General features: G+C 41.5%; 2 protein-coding genes across 11 annotated transcripts in view; both read left to right on the top strand.

The window, feature by feature from the left end:
* Positions 1–5,568: 5,568 nt before the first annotated feature.
* On the top strand, positions 5,569–17,403 carry NSMCE4A (NSE4A component of SMC5/6 complex). Its single transcript, XM_075107448.1, has 11 exons — positions 5,569–5,956; positions 7,167–7,247; positions 7,846–7,976; positions 9,092–9,243; positions 11,216–11,315; positions 12,706–12,796; positions 13,281–13,375; positions 14,190–14,238; positions 16,015–16,106; positions 16,688–16,779; positions 17,314–17,403. The coding sequence occupies exons 1-10, from the start codon at positions 5,683–5,685 to the stop codon at positions 16,769–16,771; spliced, it is 1,149 nt and encodes a 382-aa protein (XP_074963549.1). The 5' UTR covers positions 5,569–5,682; the 3' UTR covers positions 16,772–16,779; positions 17,314–17,403.
* Positions 17,404–17,943: 540 nt separating this feature from the next.
* Positions 17,944–22,798, top strand: part of ATE1 (arginyltransferase 1) — an 83,956-nt gene continuing 79,101 nt past the window's right edge. For 6 of the 10 annotated variants that reach the window (XR_012662809.1, XM_075107447.1, XM_075107442.1 and 3 more), the window contains exons 1-5: positions 18,396–18,595; positions 19,643–19,706; positions 20,684–20,746; positions 21,484–21,587; positions 22,098–22,370. Coding sequence is in view for 9 of the 10 variants with exons in the window: in XM_075107447.1 (XP_074963548.1) it covers positions 18,493–18,595; positions 19,643–19,706; positions 20,684–20,746; positions 21,484–21,587; positions 22,098–22,370 (607 nt within the window). In the remaining variant the exon portion in view is untranslated. Of the gene's footprint in view, positions 18,246–18,395; positions 18,596–18,756; positions 18,906–19,642; positions 19,707–20,683; positions 20,747–21,483; positions 21,588–22,097; positions 22,371–22,798 lie in introns of those variants that run through there. The other 4 variants (XM_075107444.1, XM_075107439.1, XM_075107443.1 and 1 more) reach the window with 4 other exon arrangements.

Below are 22,798 nucleotides of genomic sequence, written 5' to 3'. Positions count from 1 at the left end.
TGGCTCATTTAAAAGCATGTCTTTTTCCATTAAGGCCTAGGAACATCTGCTAGCGCACTGGAGATCTTCACACCAGGATACCAATCTTCTAGAACTGGATGAATGATTAGATTTGATACTAAGACGAATGGTGGTAGATTCACAGTTTATTGGCTCTATATGAGAGCACCTGCAGCTCCCAAGCTATCCAAGACACAGAGCCAACACCACTGGTAGTTCACTTCTCAGCATGGTAAAAACCCCCCATTATTTATCTGTATTTGATGACAATGGAGACTGCCCATTGCTTGCTGAAATACAGTACTCATTTGAGCTGCTGCGTATCATGGTATGTACAAAGTAAACACCATTAGGAATTAGAATTCCATTGGAAATCTTCTGCTAAACACCAGAAACTTTATGTGCATTTTTGCACTCTGAGAGGACGAAAAAGAAGGAATGGTGAAATCTGCACACCATGAATCTCTGCTAATAAATATTAAGTATTTATTTTAAGGTTCCTCTCTGTATGTCTTCTCATTTTGTTGAGAATAAGGTTTTGCATATATGCATGTATGAGAACTGAATGGACACCGGTTGAAAAAATAGTCTTGGTGAGCAAAACCAATTTGTAAATCTCACAATCAACTGAACACGGGCCATTTTCTTAAGCTGCTCTTTTCACTGTTGATGATAATATATATACACAAGAATAATCAGGAAAGTAGAGATCTGAGAGCCTGGACAGGCAGAACTCTCAAAATAAAAATGCAGGGGATTGTCTGGCAATATTGCAAGATGTTTAGTTCATATTAAGCATAGTCAGGTGATATTAAAAAATTGTAACTCACATATATTTGTTAGGCCTATATTTGCATCCTGACATCTGGACTAACTGGGAGGAGAAAGCCCACATAAATTAAGGGCGTATATGGTAGTTTCTTAATAATATTCCCCTATATTTCCCCTTTTTCTGAAGCTGTGAGTTGTCAGTCATCTTACAGAAGGCAATGACATTATTTTAGATGGCAAGGTCTGGGACATGAGAGGTGATATTGCATGTGTTGTAAATTAATTTTCAGATAAATAATATTGTTCTTAAACAGAGTTAGTGGCATAGGAGGCAGAATCTGCTGGTTGTGTGATGCTGCTTCTGGCTTCCAGCAGTTAAAACTACATTTGAATATCGGTTTACTGTACAGTCTGCTCATGTTTTCCTAAGAAAATAATTGTCAGTGGGGTGCCATATCACTGTGAATGGGAGGGGAACTCTGCTGCGAATTTGCTTGAATTCTCACAGTATGTCCTTGCTGTAGACAAGACTGGTAAGAATTCCTCACAACCCGTCCTGTAGCCTAAAACACTGTTTTTAACCCTCATTCGTCTGCTCTTCTGTGCCTTTCACTTCTGTATCAGGAACCTGCTGCTCACAATACTGCTACAGCATGGGTCAAAAATCATCCACTTGATAAGATAGTTTATGGACACCTGTTACAGCAACGGCTGGAAATACAGCATCCAGTTACTGCACAGTTCAGGCACTTCTTCCCACTGAAATCAGCAGGAGCCAAGAACCTACACACCTTTGTAGATCTAAGGCAGGCCTGCAGAGCGTATGTGCCTACCCATGTGTGTGATCAGGATAATCAGTGCTGGCACAATGGCTCTGTGTCATGAGACAGCACACTGAGGCTCACGCTGGCTGACACTTCCACCCCTGAAATACTGTCCTCCTGCAAAAAGGCAGAGTTATTATACCTTCACGCTTGGTGCTTCCAGATTCAGCTCCTCCAGATGACCCAAGGGGACGTGATGCTTGGTTATGCTGTCTGAAACTGCCAGTTTCTTGTCTGCAACAAGAAGACGGAACAGGAATTAGGAGTCTTGATAGCATCTACCCTCTGTCTCACACAGAGCTGCACCGTGTGTGCTGTGACAGACTGGTCCACACGAAGGGCAGCAGTAGGCTTTTCCTCATTCCTACCACTCCCAAGTGAGATGTGTAGCTTCAGTGAAAGAGTTTTTTGTGATGAAACTGAAAACTGAATTCAGATTAAACTCCGCTGATCTATGTGGGGTGTTCTTATTTCACATACAAATATAAGCTTCTGGAGGAATGTGACAGTAATTGTTGAAATCCTTTTATGATGCAAAATATTTCTGTTAAAAATGAATTTATATGCTCCATGGTATTTGTTGCACTATAGTACTTTTTAGGGTTTCATTTTTGCTTAATGTGGGTTGCCTCTTTAAGAACCCTTTTTGCTACTTTAGCATATATTTGAGACAAAGAGCAGTCTGTGGGATATTTTGCTCTTGTACCCAATGAGTAAAAGGCCCTGCTTGTCTAAGCACCAAGAAAGGTCAAACATAGATTTCAAGAAAGAAAGCATCGTCTTCAGAAACATCAGATTAGTGTTTGTGAGACTGGAAACAACAGGATTTCCTCAGGAGGGTATTGAACCTTTCACCTCATACTAAACCATTTACGACTTGCCTCCCACCCTGCTCAGCATTTTGCATTTTGTACTGTATTTCAAAGCCTTTGGAATAGGGAATATTTCTTACTCTGTGTTTGTGTGCCGCATTGTACAATGGGCCCCAGTTGTGTTTGGATCCTCTCTTGAGACTTCCTGTGCTAGGGTCCACTGAATTTGCAATGCAAATTTGACAGCACTCTACTAGTCACACCAAGTATAAGAGTAGAAAATTGTTTAATAGTCCAAACTCTAATCTAATCATTTTGTACTGAAAAATTAAATATTTTAAACATATATTTTGAAAGATAGCTTATGCGTTGTTGCAGTCTGTAGCCCAGCAGAAGTACTGATTTGGGGAAGACAAGGTAGATCCATGACTATATACTGAATCAGTCTGATCTATGAAGATGTTTCAGAATGCCTGCTAAAAATACTCTAATGAAACACCACAATAATTAAAGCAACACAACAGTATTAATCATGTGATGAAATACCAAGTGTTATGTATTGATATTCTGCAGGGTTAATTTAAACCCGGAAATTAAGCAGGGAAAGCTACAAATACATTCCTACATTCCTTGCAATGATAAGGTATGATTTTTAAAAAGTCATTAGGAAAGTTCCTAGAAATCAACTTTTAATGTATTATATTGTTATTCTAATAATGTATTATAATAAAACCCTTATACTGATAATCTGGAATTCCATTAAGTGGTACCTGTTGTCTTTGACAGAATGTATTTAGTTAAAATCACCCATTAGGACAGCTTTGTTGAGGTCAATGGATTCACACAAAAAATTCATTTTGATGGGCAATATTTTTGCATGGATCAGAGCTTGTGCAAGCTTGTAAGAAGTTCCATATTAATTGTACCAACATGCAGTAAGTCATGCATTTAGATTTTGCCTCAAGTTTGACAAGTATCTTAAGTTGTCAGGAGAATCCAATACACCTCTAGATTAATGCTCAACTGCATTATGACTGTATAAGAAAACATGGAGTTCACTGACATACACTAGGAAGAAAAGAAGATTGTGTTTTGGGACTTCAGGGGGATGGAAATCCCTGCTATTGTCTTCTTTTAAAAAATCTGGGCTTCATCAGTGCAAGTATCAATAGTTTTTTGTTGTTAATGACCTTCCCTCTTAATAAAATGACTCTTATTTTCTGTTAAAATTACAGAATACTTCATCCCAATGCCTCTTCTGTAATACAAAGTGTATTTCAACCTGCATCAATAACATGAAAGGTTCCCAAATTTGAAAATCTCTTACAGGGCTACTGTTCATTATGCCTAGAATGCCTTCTTTTTCTAGCTTGCTGTACGAATATACATTAACTGTGAAAGAAGAGTCAGTCAGGAGATGTAGGCTTGCCATTGTGAATCCTGAGTGAGAGAACTTGCTTTAAAATCAACACAAAATCAGACTTCAGTTATCCCAGTGAAGGTGAAGCTACTTCTTGTTGTCTCTCCGTCTGCTTTACCAGACAATTTCCACCCTACTGAAGCCCTCAGGAAGTCACTGTGAAAGTGTGAAGGTTCTGATCTCTTGCCTCCTGTGTCACAATTTGCTGAAAATGTAAAAATTTCTAGGCGATCCTGTCACTGCATTTGAACATTACGTTGTACGCTGAAGCAGAGAGCATATGCATTACTGTAACACCATGAACTCCATGATCAAGGGGAGTTACCCGCTGTGACCAGGAAAGCAGGAATTAAACCTTTAGCATATACGTCTGGTTTACATTTCTTGCAGACTATAGCAACTTGATATTATTACATATTCTTTAAATTATCTATTATTTAGAATCTTGTGCAAACTCCATACTCGCAACTGAAATAGATTGCTAACGATTGTTTCATCTGATTGGTGTGATAACATAAAGCAAAAGTCTGTTTCAAGGAACTCTTAAAGTAGGATCATCATGGTGTCAGAAATAACCATTCAGCACACTGCCTAAACTACTGGTATTTATACACGAGTTCTGCTACTTAAGATGAACTATGAGAAAATAAGGGCAGTGAGGGACGCCGCATGGCTCACTGCTCCAAATTAGAAGCCAGATCCACCATTACACTGAACGCAACTCCAGAGATACTGGCAGTGGGAAAGGAGTAGAAAGAGAGGAGAAACTACATATTAAAGAAATTTTGTTTTAGTGTGTAATATAAAATGCTTATCATTAAATGACAAATTGAATATTGCTGAATTTTCCAGACTTGTAATGCTTGGTTGTGGATAACTTAAAAATACCAAAGGCACATTTCGTCCTGGTAAATTAATACATATTCTTACATTTAACTCTGCTTTAACTTTTTTTTTTTTGTTTGGTTGGTTGTATAAACACCACCACCCGTTACGATTAACTAATGTAGGAGCCTGTTCCACTTCAAAGCATACGTCTGCTACTTTATTTGCCAGAGCACAGACCCCTGCTTAGTGATTAATCGATACACGTTATGTGGAAATACACGTAGGAGACGCTCAGGCAAGTCTATCATCCCTTTGTCTCTAATTTTCACCTCTTCTCCTCCTCAGATGTTAAGAGAAGCTTTACAGCAGAGGAACGATTTGTTACCGACAGGCTCATCGTTTTATTTCCACTCCTTGATAAAGGTGAAAGTTCTGGGGCTTTTCTGCTGACATTTTCAAAAGCTGATTAAAGCAGAAAACTTGGCTTAACCCGAGAGGTAAAAACTCCCGCCTCAGAGGTGCGTGAGCGGAGCTCAGCGGCCGCCTGTCGGGGCTTTAGTCGAAATGACTGACTGAGGAGCCCTTGGATTATGGGACGTGCCGGGGACAACGGCCGGGGGAGGTCGACACCGCCCGGAAGGCTGCCGGGGGCCGCGCTCCCCCCCGTTCCGAGGCCGCCCTTCCCTCAGGGAGGAGCCGGCAGCCCCCGCACTGCCTCCTGCCGGCGGCCGGCCTGAGGGGGTGACCCGGCCGGGGTAGGCCTACCGCCCGCTCTTGCACCGCAGGCTCCGCCTGCCTCCCTCCCCACCCCCGGCGGCGACCTCCCGGTCCGGCGGCGCGGGTAGCGCTCGGTGCCGAGCAGGTTCCAGCTGGCTGCGGCGGCCCCGCCCCGCCCCGCCCCGTTTGGCCCTCGCGGGCCGCCGTCGCTACCGGTGACGGCGACTCCGCGCCTTTGGCGCCTTCGGGGGGGCCGGGCTGCGGTGCCCGGGCGGCAGGTCCTCCTGCGGGGTCGGGGCGCCGACTGGCGATGTCGGAGGCGAGTGGGAACGGTGATTCCTCCTCCGCAACCCTCTCCTCCTCGCGGAGCTCGGGCGCGGGCCGCGGCCGCCTCTCGCTGCCGTCCACCTCCCGCAATGGCGCCGTCCCGCCGCACGGTCAGCCGGGGCTGTGGGGCCGCCCGCTGGCCGCCGGGGAGGAGGGCGAGGAGCCGCGGCAGCCGGAGAGCACCGAGGGCGGCGGCGATGAGCGCGGCAGGAGGATGATCCGCAATCAGTACCGGGAGCTCATCTCCAGTGTGCAGCGTAAGCCCGCGGCGCGGCTCCCCTCGGGATCGGCCCGGCCCGCCGCGGGGCTGCCCGGCCCCGGGGAGGGCCCTTCCCCCCGGCGTGGAGGCCTCCCTGGTGGCCGGGGCTGCGAGGGGGCCCGGGCCAGCAGCTTGACTTTAGCGTTTGGAGAACTCCGGCTTCCTCGGCCCGTGGAATTTTGGGGCTGTACTTAGACCGAGATTTGTCTCCCAGGAAGTGTTTGCATCCCCAGGGCCGGCTAGGTTACGAGGGATTTACCTGCACTTAACGTGTGTGACGGCACTGATGCAGGGGGACTATCGGCTTTAGGCCTGGAGATACACCGAAAGCCTTTAATTTTTAATTTGTGGTGTTTGAACTTTAGTTTGAAACCGCGGGTACCGCTATCTGCCTGGACCAGAAACTCATTCTTATGCTTTCCAGAAAATGCTATGGGATTTTCGGCATCTCTCTGGATAGGCGTGGCAGTACTCCTCCTGTGTGTGTCTGGGGTGTGCTGCTTTTCTCCTAAAAGCGTAAGAATCGATGTTTGAATAAGTACTGCAAATTTAGCAGTATGAGGTGTTGACTGTTTTCTGTGCGCTTGCCAAATTTGTGGGGTTGTTTTAATACAATGCAGTTTATGGATGATCCAGTCCGTGTTTATGCAGCAAAACAACTGTGGTGTGTTAGTGCGTGATGCACAGTGCCGTGTGTAGCTGTTCAGAACTGAACAGCTGAAAGCCTTGTTAAATCCCATGTATACCGTTACATAGAACTAACTGCGTTTGACATGGTGATCTTCAGAAATCACCAAGCATGTGTTTTTGGGGGTTTGTTTGTTTCTTTCATGAATATCCTTAATAACTTATGGGTAAGACAAATAACATACAGAAAACTGTGGTATTTGGTAGCTGCTTTGACACAGATATAGATATTTTACTGGAATCAAGAGGAATCTGGGATCTGCTAATATAAATTCAACGATGTAAATATTATTTCCTTGAAGTAAATGGAAAATTACTACTTCAAACTGAGTTAATGCATAAGCATTAATAAAAATGGAGCCTACCTAATCTTGCAATTAACGTACCATAATGATATTAGTGGTTTTTCTGTGTGTGTGATGGGATATGAACCTGCCAGTTTTGATTAAGGTACAAGTATGTATTTCTTGATGCTTCTGTGTTTAAGTAATTAAGATTTCATTTGTGTCCCTTCTCTCTAGAAAATCGTGAGGATATGCTGAATTCAAAAAGCAACAGACTGACAGAAGCTTTGGAAGAAGCCAATAAACTGTTTAGTGGAGGTAAAACAAATTGTGTGGCTGTTATTAGAGGTATTTGCTGTACAGCTGGCCAGGTGCAAGGCAATGACGCCTTACAAACAAAAAAGGGCAAGCGACTGAAGTTGAGGTCCAAGTACTTTACCAGAATTATTAAAGTATAACTTGAAATGGATATGTTCAGTTGAAGAGGAATTGCTTTAATAAGTTGATATATGAAAATAAATATCATTACTTTAGTGGTTATTTGTGTTTAGAAATACTCTTTGCTTTACCTTGACTCTGTAGAACAGTGTATGTAAGTAGTACATATAAAAAAGGTGTTAATGTAGAGGGGTTCATTTCACTTGGAAGGATGGAAAACATGTCAGTAAAAATGCATTTTATTCTTTAAGATAATGTGTTTATTTTATCATGCTTTCCTTTGTTAATGTCATCCTCTCCTTTTCTCTCTTTTTAAAAATATAAATATTATTATAAGGATTATGCATGTAATTCTGTTAGAGGTCATTGCAGTAAAACGATTTACAAAGCTCTATAGCCAGGATAGTCTCTATGCTAAATTTTATTATTGTGTTTTTGACAATTTCATATTATTAATAAAGATTCTTTTCTGTAACAGTTTCCAGTGCACGAGAGGCTGCGCTGGATGCCCAGTTTCTTGTCTTAGCATCAAATCTAGGAAAGGAGAAGGCCAATGAGTTGCACTCTGAGATGACGGCGTTTGATTCACTAGCATTTGCAGAAGACTTGGTAAGTTTCAGACTCTGAATTTGCCAACAATTTTGGTAGAGGTTTGCCCTATTTGTTAGAGAATCATAAAATAAAAGCCTCAGATTGTCAGACAGTATGTGACAGTTCTGGTGGAATTTAACATTCTTCTTACGAGTTTCTTTGATTAGCTTTCAGGTTAGTGTTGTTAATTGCTTTAAGCTATGGATTAAACATTTCCAGTAGGCATATGGGAAAATCTGACTTAAAAGGCAGACGCCCATCCCCATTGTTGCTTTGCTGCTACTTTATCGTAGTTCAGTCAGGTCGTGCTCTTAGGGTAGTCTTGTGCACTTCTTTTTATTCCCACTATTTTGTAGTTTCCCAGTAGCTAAGTGTTTTCTTTATCTTGTACGCAGCTCTGTATGTTTTTGGATGGAGCTCTTGAGGCCCTGTGTCACTGATGTGAAATGGGACTTTGGATTACTTGGATGCCTCTAGACTGGATGTATTTGTCTCTCTGTACTGTGACTGGGTGGAAGAGTTGGTTCAGAATAGCTTTGAAGCAGAGTTTGGGTTTTTTTTTTCCCCTTCAAAACTTTCTCTTATGTTACAGTAGATTAATAGGAAGTCTGAGTCTTTGGTCAAGTCTGGCCAAAGTCTAGACTCTGCGGATCAGAGTCTAGAGCTCTGCAATATAAAAAAACATCAAGTTCAATTGTTTTACTGAAGTTTTTCCTGGGGAATTCTGGATTGGTGGGTGCAGGGTTGGGCCAGATAAGTTGTTTTATGGTATGTGAAGAGCTAGGCTTGCTGGGAGTGTGTGGTGTTTAGAAACTGTGAGAAGTCTTAGCTTTACAGTGCAATTTAAGTAATGCTTTGCTACTTCATGCATTATTGAAACTCTATTGGAATATAGGCAGTTTTATTTACCTATAGCTCATTTTTTTCATTGCTTGCTGATGCACGCTGAACACAAGAAGTCTGCATGTGAGTGCTTTTCTGTTTTCACAGTGCCTTCAGGAAAGGTTCTTATGCAGTGATATTAAATATTAATCTAGCAGGACAAACACCTTAATACAGTATTTCACCATTAACGTACCTACTGATCTTTCTCTAAGTGAATTTTCATTGTGTTTTTTTTTTCTCTTTTGTAGCTAACCTTCATGGGTATAAATCGCATAGAAGTAGAAGAAAATGATAATGACTCTGAGGGCATTTCAGGTGGCTATTTACCCAGTAATGCCTGGCATAAACTGGGAGAAGAAACAGAAAAGTACTTCAGAAGAGCACCTTCTTTTCACTATATGTAAGTTTATTTAAGGAAACAGTATATAGTGCAGCACAGGCTAATAGCCTTAACTGATTCTTGTCGTTAATGCCCTGGACTTGAACAGAGTTTAACCTCGGGTCAACAAGAACTTCTGTGTGGTCTCTGTTCTTATGGTACAGTGAACTCCTTCTCTCCAAAATATTTCATATTTCTCTCTTTTATTTTGATTTGGCTTGGCTACAAAGTAATATCACTTGTATCTAGTAGAGATAGCAAGGTCTTCTATTTACCTGTTTCAGAACAAAGCCGGTGGAAGTGATCCTCTTTCCTTTACAAGCTGGCTCTTCCCTCATCTTTCTCTCCAAAGAGAGAAAGCTGCAGCCAGAATCATGAATAGAGGAAGCTTTTTTTTGTTGTTGTTGTTGTTGTTGTTTTTTCTTTCCCATACCATTATGGAAGGTCAGTCTGTCAGGGTCTACATCTTTTACCTGATTGTATTACCGCGAAGAGACCAACAGTTCTTGTATGTCTGTGCTAATGGGTTGTCTTTTAGAATCTTGCTTTCTGGCTCTGCCTTCAGAAGAAATCACCTGATTACTGGCAAGTGGCCTTATGTAGGATCAGCATCATCTCTCCTTATGCGTAGGCAACCCATTTAGCAGGCGACTTTATAACTACTGTCAAATGACCTGTAGCCACCTGGCTTATAGAAAACGCTTCCATTTAAATCTCACATAAAGTCAGCATACAATCTAGTTCAATTATCAACAGTAGAGCTGACAGAATATTATTTGGTTGTCTATGCTTTTACACTTGTTCCACCCCCACAATAAGTATCACTGTAATTGTAAGAGAGTTGCTGAACATAATAATTTGATCATACCGTGTCTGATATTTGATGATGGATAGTTAATCAAGATATTTCAAAGTTATGTTTGCACTTTCAAGTTGGAAGCTCTAAACAATAAGTATATTTTCCAGTCATGTTTATGATCTTAAGACAAAACTGTCGCAAGAATGACTTTTTTTCTCATTAGTTGCATTTTGACATCTTAAGTAATGATGGGCTTCTTTTGATGGAGGATGTGTAAATATTTGCAAAGCGTTAATTTTAAATAATAAAGTGTAGTTTTCAGTTTAGGAAAAGAACTACTTATTTCTGACTCTATCTATTCTTATCTGAGGCCTGAGGGGTTTTTTTTTAGCCATGGTCAGTCCATGACCTCTAAAATTGAACTGTCGCAACTCACCCAAGATAGGAAAAAAATATGTGCTGCAGAATTTTTTGGGTACCTGCTGAACTAACTTGAATTGAGTCTCGATTCACACTCTCTCCTTCAGGCATCTAACTTGGTGGAGATTCAAGGCAACCAAAGTTAGGAGCCTAAGTTCCTTATATAGTCAATGGAGAGAGGTAAGCACTTCAAGAAAGTGCCTAAATCAAGCATGTCTATTACACTCATGTTGTTTAATGAGAACCTTTGGATCTCTTGTTAGTGTGCTGAATGTTCTATTGATTGACTGTATTCTAAAAATCTTTCAAAAAAAAAAAAAAAAAAAAAAAGCTTGCTGCAAACCTGAGCTGACAGAAATTGAACAATAGATGAAAAAGGGATAACTGTTGTATGGAGAGAGTTTTCAGGCAAAAAAATTTGTAATAAATTCAAATGGACATACTGGAGGATATGAACCATATACTCTGTTTCATTTCTTCACTAGCTTTAAGCAAAGCAGATTTAAAGTTTTCAGTTAAAAAAAACAAAGAAGTTGGAATAATTGCATCAAATTTCATACTTCCATTGATAATTCTGGTACGAGGCTGCCAACTTACATTGGGAGCAACTTTTGGGGATGGTGGTTTACAGAAATCTCTAAATATGATGAGACTTTATTTTTAGATGTCAGTCATTACTTTGCACTTCTGTTACATCAACTGCTCAGTATATAGATTTCTTAGCATACAATGTAAAATGTATTTCCATCTATCTGTTCTTTTAACTTCACTTAGGTTGGGATCTTTCAAGTCCGATCCTCCTGTACCAAGGCAACGGATTGAGAGACAGAAAAAGACGACAGGTGGGGAAGAAAAACGGGCAATGCCTGCTCAGGTTTGTGAAATGTTGTCTTTATTACCAATTTGTTACGGTGAAGTTAATACAAGTGACTTTTAAATCTTTGTGTTGTTTTGGGTTTTGTAGTTACAAACAATGTAGTACTAAAGGATTCAGACTTTATTATTAGGCTTCTTGATTTGTTTTGTGTGGACTGTGGTATTTCACCAGGTGGAAGGAGATAGGATTTACAGGCTGATTTCAAGTTCAGAAATAGGATTTACAGACTTTTTTTTCAAGTTCAAATTAGCTTATTTGCTCTGCTTGTTGCCTTGAAACAAAAAAGAAACTTACTTACATTGCTGTGTTTTCAGCTTTTATTTAGTAAGTGTCTAACAGTGTGCGGCATTTGCACATAAATGTGGTTAACAGCAGACTAATTAGCTCACTTAACCACTGTTTACCTGCTTTCTCTTTCCCTGTCCTTTATGTCTTACCCTGGCAGAAAAGCAAAATTCTGACAATAGTTACAGAGAGGCTTACATGTGAAACCTTGAAAAAATAAACCATTTTGTTATGGGGAACCTCTGGCTGATAATGCCAGTACACAGAGGCAAAGTGTTCAGCATGTCTTTTTAAATACAGCCTACTTCATAATAATCCAAATAGTGATAGCAAATATTCGCATAGCTTGCACTGGGAAGGAGAGGAGCTGGAGTGTTTGAGAGTCCAGAAGTGAGTGACTGCTCTCTGCTGTTTGTTTAGGTAATCACTGCGGATCACCGTGCTGTTAATCTGTGTTAGATACATTGTTAGGTATGAATGTTTCTGTAGCTTGCTTTATTGCAAGGTGATCGAAGGCAAAGCATTAGCCAACGCCTTACTGAAGGCTGCACTTGGAAAGGGAATTTGGTACGCTGCTGCTGACAGTACTTGAAGGATGATTTGGAGTACCCTGCTTTACAGATGATGAACAAATCTGTGAAATCATAACAATCGTGTCCTTTGACTGTGTCAGACTTCATGCCATGATGTTTCTTACACATAAACTTAGGTGCCTTTTCTGAAAAAAAAAGAAAATAAAAAATTAATCTTAATGAAGTGCCCTTCTGTGCTTATAAGCAAACTTCTTCAGTAAACTCACAGACTGTGTACCACTAGGGATAACCCAGCTCCACAGAACTATTGGAAGTAAGCATAGACCTGGAAATAAGCTGAAAACATGTGATCTGTGGCCTTTCAGTTTGATATTTTGAGATGGGAATTAATTCCTAAAGCGCTCTGTAAGTTGTCTCATGTTTGCATGAGTCTGCATGTGTCTGTAACTGTGCATGTGTGGCATAGAGAGAAAAATTTTATCTTTCATGTTATGTGTTCACAAAAAGCCCTTCAGTATTCCTGTCCTACAACAGTGGTTATTTGAGGTGAAACTGTTTCTTTTTTCCAGTTAAAAAAAATGGAGGAGTCTCATCAGGAAGCTACAGAAAAGGAAGTAGAGAGGATCTTGGGGTTATTGCAAACTCATTTTAAAAACGATCGTAAGTATGATTCAGTTAAGCTTTTAAAGTGTTCATTTTAGAAAATGAATACTCTTAATGTTCTACAGTTAATAGTGGCTAAACTATAGAAATGAAATTAGGTGGAGTTTGCAAGTAGAAATCTTTATGTTGAAGGATATATACTGACTATGTATTTTTTAATGAACACTAATCAGTTGCTGTTTGATCACAAAGTAAATTTAAATCCTACCTCTGCTCCTTATTAAAGCGTGCCTTTTTTTTAGAAGGCAATCAAATAGTCCCTGTGTATGTGTATGCGTGTGGCAAAGGATGGAGGAAAATAGTATTCTTTAGAAACTTTGTTTCTTTCTGCAGGCAGCTGGGAATTAGCATTGTAACTAAATTGACATAAACATTCAGTTAGTTTTTAAAAGGAGTACTGATTTTCTTAAGATTGTGTTTACATAGATCAGCTCTGTGTATACCACCTCTTTGTTTAACAACCCCATTCTTGCATCTGCAGCTGGTACACCTATTTCCTTCTTTGATCTTGTGGTTGATCCAAACTCTTTTGCACGCACTGTGGAAAACATTTTTCATGTGTCCTTCATTATAAGGGTAAGGCATGGCGCGTTCTTGAAATCTTATTTTAGATATTGGAATTATCCAGATATATTGATTTGTTGTTTTTACGGCATCAATACTGACAGATTAGGATGAATATTAGGATAAATATTAGGATACTGACAGATTAGGATAAATATTAGGAATCTTAATTTGTTTTCTTTTTTATTCAATTACCAAATTATCATAGACTGTTCTAGAAAACAGAGTTGACAGACTCATTTTTTTATTAGATTTTTCTACTACCGTCAATTTACCAACAAAACAATAGTGAAATTTTTGCTGTTAATATGCTTTTCCAAAAGGGATTCTAGCTGTCATTATTTTAGATTACAGAAGAGTAGTCATAGAGTATAGAAGTTATTGAGGTTGCAGGAAAATATGTCAGTGCAGTGTTTCACATTCTTTTTGAATCTGTAGATTTGCATGTCAAGTTATACTTAGTTTGTCTAATAAATGAATTTGGGGAAAAAAGAAAAAGAAATATATTTTGACTGAAATCAGGTTTATAGTGAATAATGATGTGATTGTGAAGGGTAAACTCAAGTATATTTAATGAATAATAAATATTTTTAATAAAAAAATTTTTTACAGTCCAGCAGTTACCAACTGTCCTGTATCTGCTGCATTCTTTATTCATAAGTGCTATATTTAAATAATTATTCTTATTTGGTATGCCAATTAAGATTCTTTATCAAAATACATACCTGTTTATGATTATGTAATATATAATTTAAAAATACGAAATCTCAGTGCATTATCCTAATTAGCTCTAATTTCTGAATCTTGAAATCCCACTCTCTTTTAGGATGGTTTTGCAAGATTAAAGCTGGATGACGATAACTTGCCAATAATAGGTAAAATCTAGCTTTAGAAGATGAAAATAGGTTTTTATTACAATGTTGAAAAGTAGCTACATCTTATGTGTCCACAAAGTTTTAGGTATATTTTTAGCTGCAAGAGTAGAGATTTGGTGATATGCAATGAATGTAATTGAAAGCATGAAGAGATCTGATGGGAACTGGAAAGATTGAGTCTCTTTAACTATCAAGGCAGGTCCTGCTTGACTAATCTCATCTCCTTCTGTGACACGATGAGGTTAGTGGATGAGGGAAAGGCTGTGGATGTTGTATACCTAGACTTTAGTAAATCCTTTGACACCGTCTCCCACAGCATTCTCCTGCTCCTCGTGGGGTAAAAAACTGGCTGGATGGCCGAGCCCAGAGAGTTGTGGTGAACAGAGTTAAATCCACTTGGCAGCTGGTCACAAGCGGTGTTCCCCAGGGCTCGGTATTGGGGCCAGTTCTGTTTAATATCTTTTACAAATGATCTGGATGAGGGGATCGAGTGCACCCTCAGTAAGTTTGCAGATTGACACCAAGTTGGGCAGGAGTGTTGATCTGCTTGAGGGTAGGAAGGATCTGCAGAGGAATCTGGACAGGCTGGATCAATGGGCCAAGGCCAACTTTATAGGGTTCAACAAGGTTCTGTGCCGGGCCCTGCCCTTGGGTCACACCAACCCCAGGCAATGCTCCAGGCCTGGGGCAGAGTGGCTGGAAAGTGCCTGGCAGAGAAGGCCCTGGGGGTGCTGGCTGACAGCTGGCTGAGCATGAGCCAGCAGTGCCCAGGTGGCCAAGGAGGCCACCAGCACCCGGGCTTGTGTCAGCACTGGTGTGGCCAGCAGGAGCCAGGCAGGGATGGGGCCCCTGTGCTCGGCACTGGTGAGGCCACACCTCAAATGCTGGGCTCAGGTTTGGGCCCCTCGGGACAAGAAGGCCCTTGAGGTGCTGGAGCATGTCCAGAGACGGGCAACGGAGCTGGGGCAGGGTTTGGAGAACAAGTGTGATGGGGAGTGGCTGAGGGAGCTGGAAATGGCTTTAAGGTGCTTCAGGGGAAGTTTAGATTGGATATTGGGAACAACGTCTTCACCGAAAGGGTTATCAAGCATTGGAGCAGGCTGCCCAGGGAAGTGGTGGTGTCACCATCCCTGGAGGTATTTAAAAGATGCGTAGATGTGGTGCTTAGGGACATGGTTTGGTGGTGAACTGGCAGTATTTATTTTATGGTTGGAGTCAATGATCTTAAAGATCTTTTGCAATTTAAATGATTCTGTGATTCTATGATGAAAATATGTAAAAAAGGTCGTTATGCTGACCTATGCAAATTAATTCCATTAATAGAAAGAAAAGGTTATTACCTTTCCTTTTAAGTGACATTTTTGCTAATAAGTGTATGAACATTGTTACGCTTTGAGAAAAGATATTTTTGTGTGCAAGAAGTCTCCTTTGTCTGAGTTAGGAAGTGCTGCAACTTCAAAACAGTTGAAAAGGAAATGCCATCCTATGTACGAGGTCTCTGGTTTTCATTCCCGTGGGATATCAATGGGATTAAGATTTTGGTGGGATTTCATAAACGATTAAATACTTTGGTCCTTTTGGGACTCTGAAAAATATTAGTTTCTAAATTTTTAGGTGACAATAAAGAAACACCTTAAGAAGCATATGGTACAGGCTACTGATAGACTAGCATAGTAGAGCGCATATAATTGATTTGCTTTTGGTGAAACTTTTATGTTCCTGGAGGAAACTGACTTTACAAGTGTAAAGCCTATGGAAATACTGTATTTTGAACAGAGCCTTCAAAAGACAATGAGGGAAGAGAGAATGACCATAGTGCTGGAGCACGGAACCAGGTTGTCATCTCTCTGAACCATCAAGAATGGCAGGTATAATCGATAGCACTTGATACTTTTGATTATTTTTTTTTCCTTAAGTGTAAGAATGCATCCGAGAGCTGTGCTGTTACATACTCTGATGAGGATAGGTGTTCCTGTATATATTATCACCACATTTAATTTTATGGATTCCAAAACGATCACAAATCTAATGAATGGTTTTAACTGCCAGAAAACTGAGAACTGGGATAGCAATTTAATTTCTGGTCCTTGAAGCCTGGTCAGTTTAAGTGCTTTTAAGTTGTGCAGTGAGTTGCCTTTACTGTTTTATACAAGGACTGAATAAGTATGGAGTCTGTTTCCTCCCTTATAAATACTACTTGCTTTTAGAGGGGAAGTTCTCTGTACAATTTCCTCAGTGTCTGCTGTTTGCAATAAATCTTGGACAAAAAGTAGTTTTTAGCATACAGAACTCTTCTCCTTTGTCCCTCACTTCGAATGCGCAGAAGAAACTTAGTAATTTCAAGTAGTGCTTTAGTATGAGAAATGTTGTTACTTACCTGATGGTAACTGCAATGAAATTGAAATAGTTGGGCTCTTGTAACTTACACGCTCTTGTCATCTCTAACCAGGAGATTGTAGAAACGTATGAAATAACAGAACCCATGATTAGCCCTCCTAAAGATACAAATGAAGATGAAATGGAGATAGCTTAATTATTCAGGTGAGTTCTTTCAATAAATCATCCTAAATAAGGGTACTCTGCACTGAGTTCCTTATGCATGTGGAAGAACTGCATGGAAACTGCCTGTGACTTATAAACATAGAAAAACTGTAAGCTGGGTAACTGTCTAATGCCTGGAACATTTCTATATTTTTGACCTCTTCATGGAATAAAATGCAATCTAGTCTTCTATGCAGTAATTAACTGAAAAAAACCTTTATTTTTACATTCGATGATCAGTTAAGTGATATACTTAATTTTTGGAACTTTATACTCATACTTAGAATGCAATGCTGTGAAGAATCATAGCTTAGAAATTGCACTTTTTTTTTTTAACCTACTGATAGCTGAGGTTGTTAATAGAGTAGTCTGAAGGAGGACTTAGGGAAGCAGGCAGGGAAGACAGCCTGGTTCCCTCTAAAATCCTTTAAATGATAGGATTGAATTCTTTTATTGTCACAGCTGTTTGGTAAGTTCCAAATTTTAATGCATGTTGTCTTACTGTCTTCTCTCTTTTTTTTTTTTTCCTCCAAGGTGCCTTAAAATATTTAAAAATGTTTTCTTCAGAGAAGATTTTATATGTATATATTGTAAAATTAAATCTATTTTTATTGGAACATCTCAGCACTTTATATAAGTTGTCTTGTCTATACCTGTAACAGGGTTATTACCATATACTTTATTGTGGCTTAGTATAAAGTTCACACACACAAGCTTTCATAAAAAGAAAACGCTGTCCCCCTTCTTTCATGCCTTGCAAGTGGCATCTACACGGTTACCCATATCTGCTGTGATAATCTTGTTATCGAGGTCATCTGGGGTGTGCAGGAGAGATGGATAATGTCTTTCTTATTATTATTGTCTTACTCTTACGGAAATCAAGGTCCGAGTTTGGAAATTTGGTCTCGAGTACAGAAAAAAATTCCTCCTTCCTTTTTCCTTAAGTCCATCACCTCTACTTGGTTTTGTAACTCAGGCAGGGCACCTCTATTAGGCCACAACATTACTTTCTTCAAAATAAAGCCTGGCACCGTCTCCAGAAGATGCTCACCGGAGGACCGCTGCCTCTGCGGTCGTTCAGGCTCTCCCTCCCCTGTCCCTCAGGCAGCGTTCTGAGCCGTGGGCGCCCAGCGGTGCCCCGCCGCTCGCGCCCCGCCGGAGTCCGCCTCCGGGGGTGGCGGTGCTGAGGGCAGGCCCACGCGTCGTTTGATCGCTTGCGGTCACCGACCCGGGGGGGAGCGCCGGGAGGTAACGCAACCCCGCCGGCGGGGCCCGGCCCGGCCCTGCGAGGCGCAGCCTGCGCCTCCGGGGACGGCAACCTCCGCCCGCCGCGCTGCGCTCCGCTCCGCGCCCTCCCAGCGGGAGCGGGCGGGCAGCCATGCCTGCCGCCCTGGTGGAGTATAAAGGCTGGAAGGAGGGCTACCGCTGCGGCTACTGCGCCTCGGAGCACGGCAAGGTCTCCGCCGGTAAGCGGGAGGCGGGGGGCCTGGGCCCTCCGGGCTGTGGCCACAGCAGCTGCGCTCTCACTAAAGATGGGGGAGCTCGCCGGGGCTGCCCGCGGTAAAGATGGCGGGGCCACTGTTTCCTGTAGGCGCTGCCCGCGCTCTGCCCGTAGCAAAGATGGCGGCGGCCGCAGCCGTTTCCGGGTGTGGTGGAGCGCCGCGCGGGGAGGCGGGCAGGCTGCACTCCTGAGGCGGGCGGGTAACTGGGGAGATGGCGGCGGCCGGCGGCTCGCCCAGCATCGTCGAGTACTTCGGAGGAGAGGATGGCTATCGCTGTGGCTACTGCAAGAACGAGACCGGCAACCTCTCCCACGGTGCGGCCCGGGGGTACGGCGGGCTGCGAGAGGAGCTGCCGGCGGGCTGGGCCCCGCCGGTGCTGCCGGGGGCAGCGGGGCTGAGGGAGGGCTGCGAGTGGTGGGTGAAGGGGGCGGTTTGGCGGCAGCCTCCGCTCTCCCCGCCTCCGTCCTGCGGGCAGCTGCCCTTCCCGCCAGAGAGTGCCCGCAGCCCCGGGCCGGTGTGGGGCCGGGGCCGGGGGATCGCCGGCAAACCTCGCCTCATGCTCCTTGTTTATGCGATTGTTGCTCCAGCCCGAGGGCAAACCATCAAAAATAACGAGAAGGCTTTGTAAGGGATGAAATGTTTTAATTATTACTCTCATAATATATGCATCCTAACGAAGGACGCGGTTGGGATTTCACCCTAAGTGTTCTCTCGGTACGGTTTTACTTCCCGGGTGCAACTGCCCTGCCTGACCCTCCATCTCCAGCAACAGTCCGGCGTAACCTGTAGATCAGAGCCGCTCCCTGGCAAGGTTTTATGACTAAAGCTGTGCTTAGACGAGTTTTCGCTTAGGCCAGCCCAACGGGAAGCGGGCTGTATTTGTTTGCCTGAAGAGGTGACAGTCCCTGAACTCCGCTCAGCTCAGTGGCTGCCTGGGCGGCTGCTTTCCGAGGGGTCCCAGGAATGGTCTGTGTCAGCTTCAGCACCTCTTAGAAGAGTTCTTCTGGCCTGGCATTCAATCTGACTGATTTTAACAAAATTAAGGAGGAATTTTATGTTATTTTGTTGAGGTACCTGTGGGAAAGATAGCAGGTGGAGAGTTAAACTTTTAACTTGCACAGTCAGAGCAATATAGTTGATTGCATCCCAAATTTTACGTTGGTTTTGTTTTTTTTCCCCATTTCATGTGGGTGTTGAAATCAGTAATTTATGAGGGTTATGAATATGCCAAATCCTTGAAAGACATCTATTTGAAAGTCGCCATTCGCTACTCAGATTTAAAGCAGTATTTCTGTAGAACTTGTTCTATTTTAAAGTATAACTGTGGTCAGTCAAGTCTGTTACTATATTATCTATTTCAGGTATGTGGGCACATTCAATGACAGTTCAGGATTACCAGGATCTCATAGACAGAGGATGGCGAAGGTAAATTTAAAAAGAAAGTACAAAGCTGTGTTGTCAGTTTAGATACAACTTAGAATCCAGATATAAAATTTAGGTCTGTGAAAACAGGTAACTGGTTTCCATGAGTAACTGAAGTAGAACTGTTTGTCCAGTGCTCTGTGGCTTTTTGTAACATGATGCTTGTCATGGTTTTAACTGGGGTAGAGTTAGTTTTTCTTCACTGTGGCTGGTCTAGTGCTGTGTTTTGGACTCAGTATGAAAATAATGTTGGTAATACACTGATGTTTTAGTTGTTGCTAAGCAGTGCTTATGCTAGTCAAGGACTTTTCCAGCTTCCCATACTCTGCTGGGTGCACAATAAACTGGGAGGGTAAGGGGCACAGCCAGGACAGCTGACCCAAACTGGCCATACCATATGATGTCATGCCCAGTATATTAACTGGGGGGAGCTGTCTGGGGCAGGCAGTGATTGCGGCTTGGGGACCAGCAGCATTGGTCAGTGGGTGGTGAGCGGTTGCACCACTTGTGGTGTTTTTTTTCTTTTTTTTTCTGGGCTTCATTTCTTTCTCATTATTTTCCTTTTTATTATATTATCATTATTTTTATTATTATTATCATTATTATTATCATTACCGTTATTACTATTACTATTTTATTTTAATTATTAAAGTGTTCTTATCTCCACTCACAAGTTTTCTTGCTTTTGCTCTTCCAATTCTCTCCCCCATCCCACTGGAGTGGGGTGGTGAGCGAGTGGCTGCGTGGTGTGTAGTTGCTGACTGGGGCTAAACCACGACAATGCTGTCAAACAGGAAAACATTCAGTTATTTTAGAAGGGCAGTATTTTTGTATAGCAGTGGAAAGCTGAAAAACTTGCTTCTTGACTTTTGTAACTTATCATGTAATATTTTGATATTATTTTAACAAAAAAGATTGTTCTTCCATTTATTTTGTAGTATAAGTGCCAAAAATCAATACATATTTATTATTATTTTTAGAAGTGGAAAATACGTGTACAAACCTATCATGAATCAAACGTGTTGTCCTCAATACACAATAAGGTAAGAAGCTCAAAACACACTATTTTAAGTGATTTGACTGCTTCAAATATCTTCAGCCATTTGTGTTTACTGCTTTACGTACTGAATGCTTGACAAGTTTGTCTAATTTTGAGGGTACTTTAAATATGAAATATATGTTGTTGGGTTTGTGCACAGGCACATCAGCGTCCCCGTGATCGATTGGTTCCAGGAAAACAAGTGTGTACCCTTGCCTTTTGCTTCTGGGTTGCAATCCAAAGCAGGAGTCCTGTGATTGCTCTCTTGCTCGCTCGTTGCGGGTGAACCAGTATGCCTGTGTCTCACAACCACTGCTTTAGCAGCCCAAATAAGAGAGGCTGTCAGATGAATAGATATAAGTAATTCTAGATATGCTTTTCCAACGCTAGTAGTTAGTATCAGTGCTCTTTCTGTAAGATTGATAACTGAAGAATTCTAGTGTGTTAGCCTCCTAGGAAGGTTTTTTTTATGCAGTGCTTGAGGTCACCTTGACATATTTTAGTGGTTATAGTGATATACATGCAAAACATGCCATAAGGAATGATATTATGCAGTACAAGGCAACATAATTTTATTAACTCAAAAATGTTGATGAAATGTTTGGCCACTTAATATAGGGAAACTTAAGAAATAATTAGAAAATACATATATAGGGTATTTTTTTTTAAAGTGGTTCCTTAACTTTTCTTTCTTAAATAATAATTCACAAAAGAAACGGTCATAATTTTTTTCTTTTTAAGATGCCAGGCTTTGCGTTTTCAGCCATCCAAATCTCACAAGAAAGTTCTGAAGAAAATGTTGAAATTTATTTCCAAAGGAGATGTTTCAAAAGTAGTGAGTGAAGGTAAGAAATTCTTAGTGTTTGAAAGCCAATACTGATGTTTGAAAGGAGGATCAAGTACCTGCCTGAGTGATCGAATAGCTAACACACTTTTGATTTTTGTAAATAGACCCCTTTATAAAGGCCTGGGTAGGTTGTGTCTTTACACTATGTAACCCAGAGACCAAATTGTGCAGCTGACTTGCTCTGTTGGGGAATATGTTTCCTTACTTTTTGTGTGTGTATGTTAGGTTCTTTTGATTATTTTTTTGTTGTTGTTCGTTCGAAGTTATGGCATGAGATTAGCTGACTGCCCTGTTTTAGTGGAGAAAATAAAACTGTTCTCATTCATGAGTTGGTGCTAGTAGTTCAGGGTCATAAAGGAAGCTTTCTGTTTTCAGACTCTTGCAAACAGTCACTTTATCTGTTGGAAAACAGTTGTAAAATTGGATATTAGTTAATGTTAATTGTGCAAAATGGGAGCTGTGTTTATACAGAGAGAAATTCACTCATGCAGTTTTTCCTTATTTACAGAGGAGCCTATGGATTCCCATATAGAGGATGCGGTTGCATGCGATTTTGCGTACAAAAGTGAATCTCATGTCAGCCAGTCCGAACTGACTCTCCTGAGCGTGGATCGCACAGAGGGGGTGGAGAGTGAAGATAAAGACGCAGGAGAAACAAGAGAAGAGGTGAATGTGCAGAAGGTAGAATCGTGTTCTCTTCAGATATGTGCAGATAAAGACACGCCAGTCCTTGGAGAACCATCACGTTCGGCTAAAATGGTTCATTCACCACCTAAGCCAGGTAGTCACATTTCTGGTAGTAATGGGAATATACCATCATGATTTCGCATGTTGTTGCAGTCCTCCTTTTTGCCTTGCCTAGTAAATCAATAATTGTTTCTCCCTGAGCTGGACTCCCTGGTTTTGCAAGGCTAAGAGCTGGATGCAGCTCTGGCTGGTGTTGCAGGAGTGCTGGTTACCAAGTTAGGTTAAGGCTTAACCTTGTCTCTTGTGCAGCAGTGGGAAACCGGTTTAAGACCCAAGAAAAACACCTTAGGTAATGCTTTTACATTTCTTCATTTTTGCAGGTTATCTTGTAGCACAAATTGTGTTGTTTATACCCTGTGAATAACTTGTTTAAGACTATATTTTTTACGCTTTCATAGACTATTTGCCACAGATCTAACTGGCATTGGAAATATGTTCAGTGTATCGTTGTGTTATTATTTT

This window comes from Phalacrocorax aristotelis, chromosome 12 (assembly GCF_949628215.1).
Source record: "Phalacrocorax aristotelis chromosome 12, bGulAri2.1, whole genome shotgun sequence".
Taxonomy (NCBI): Eukaryota; Metazoa; Chordata; class Aves; order Suliformes; family Phalacrocoracidae; genus Phalacrocorax; species Phalacrocorax aristotelis.
Note: the sequence above shows the minus strand (reverse complement) of the source record. Positions and strands in the feature narration are given on the sequence as shown.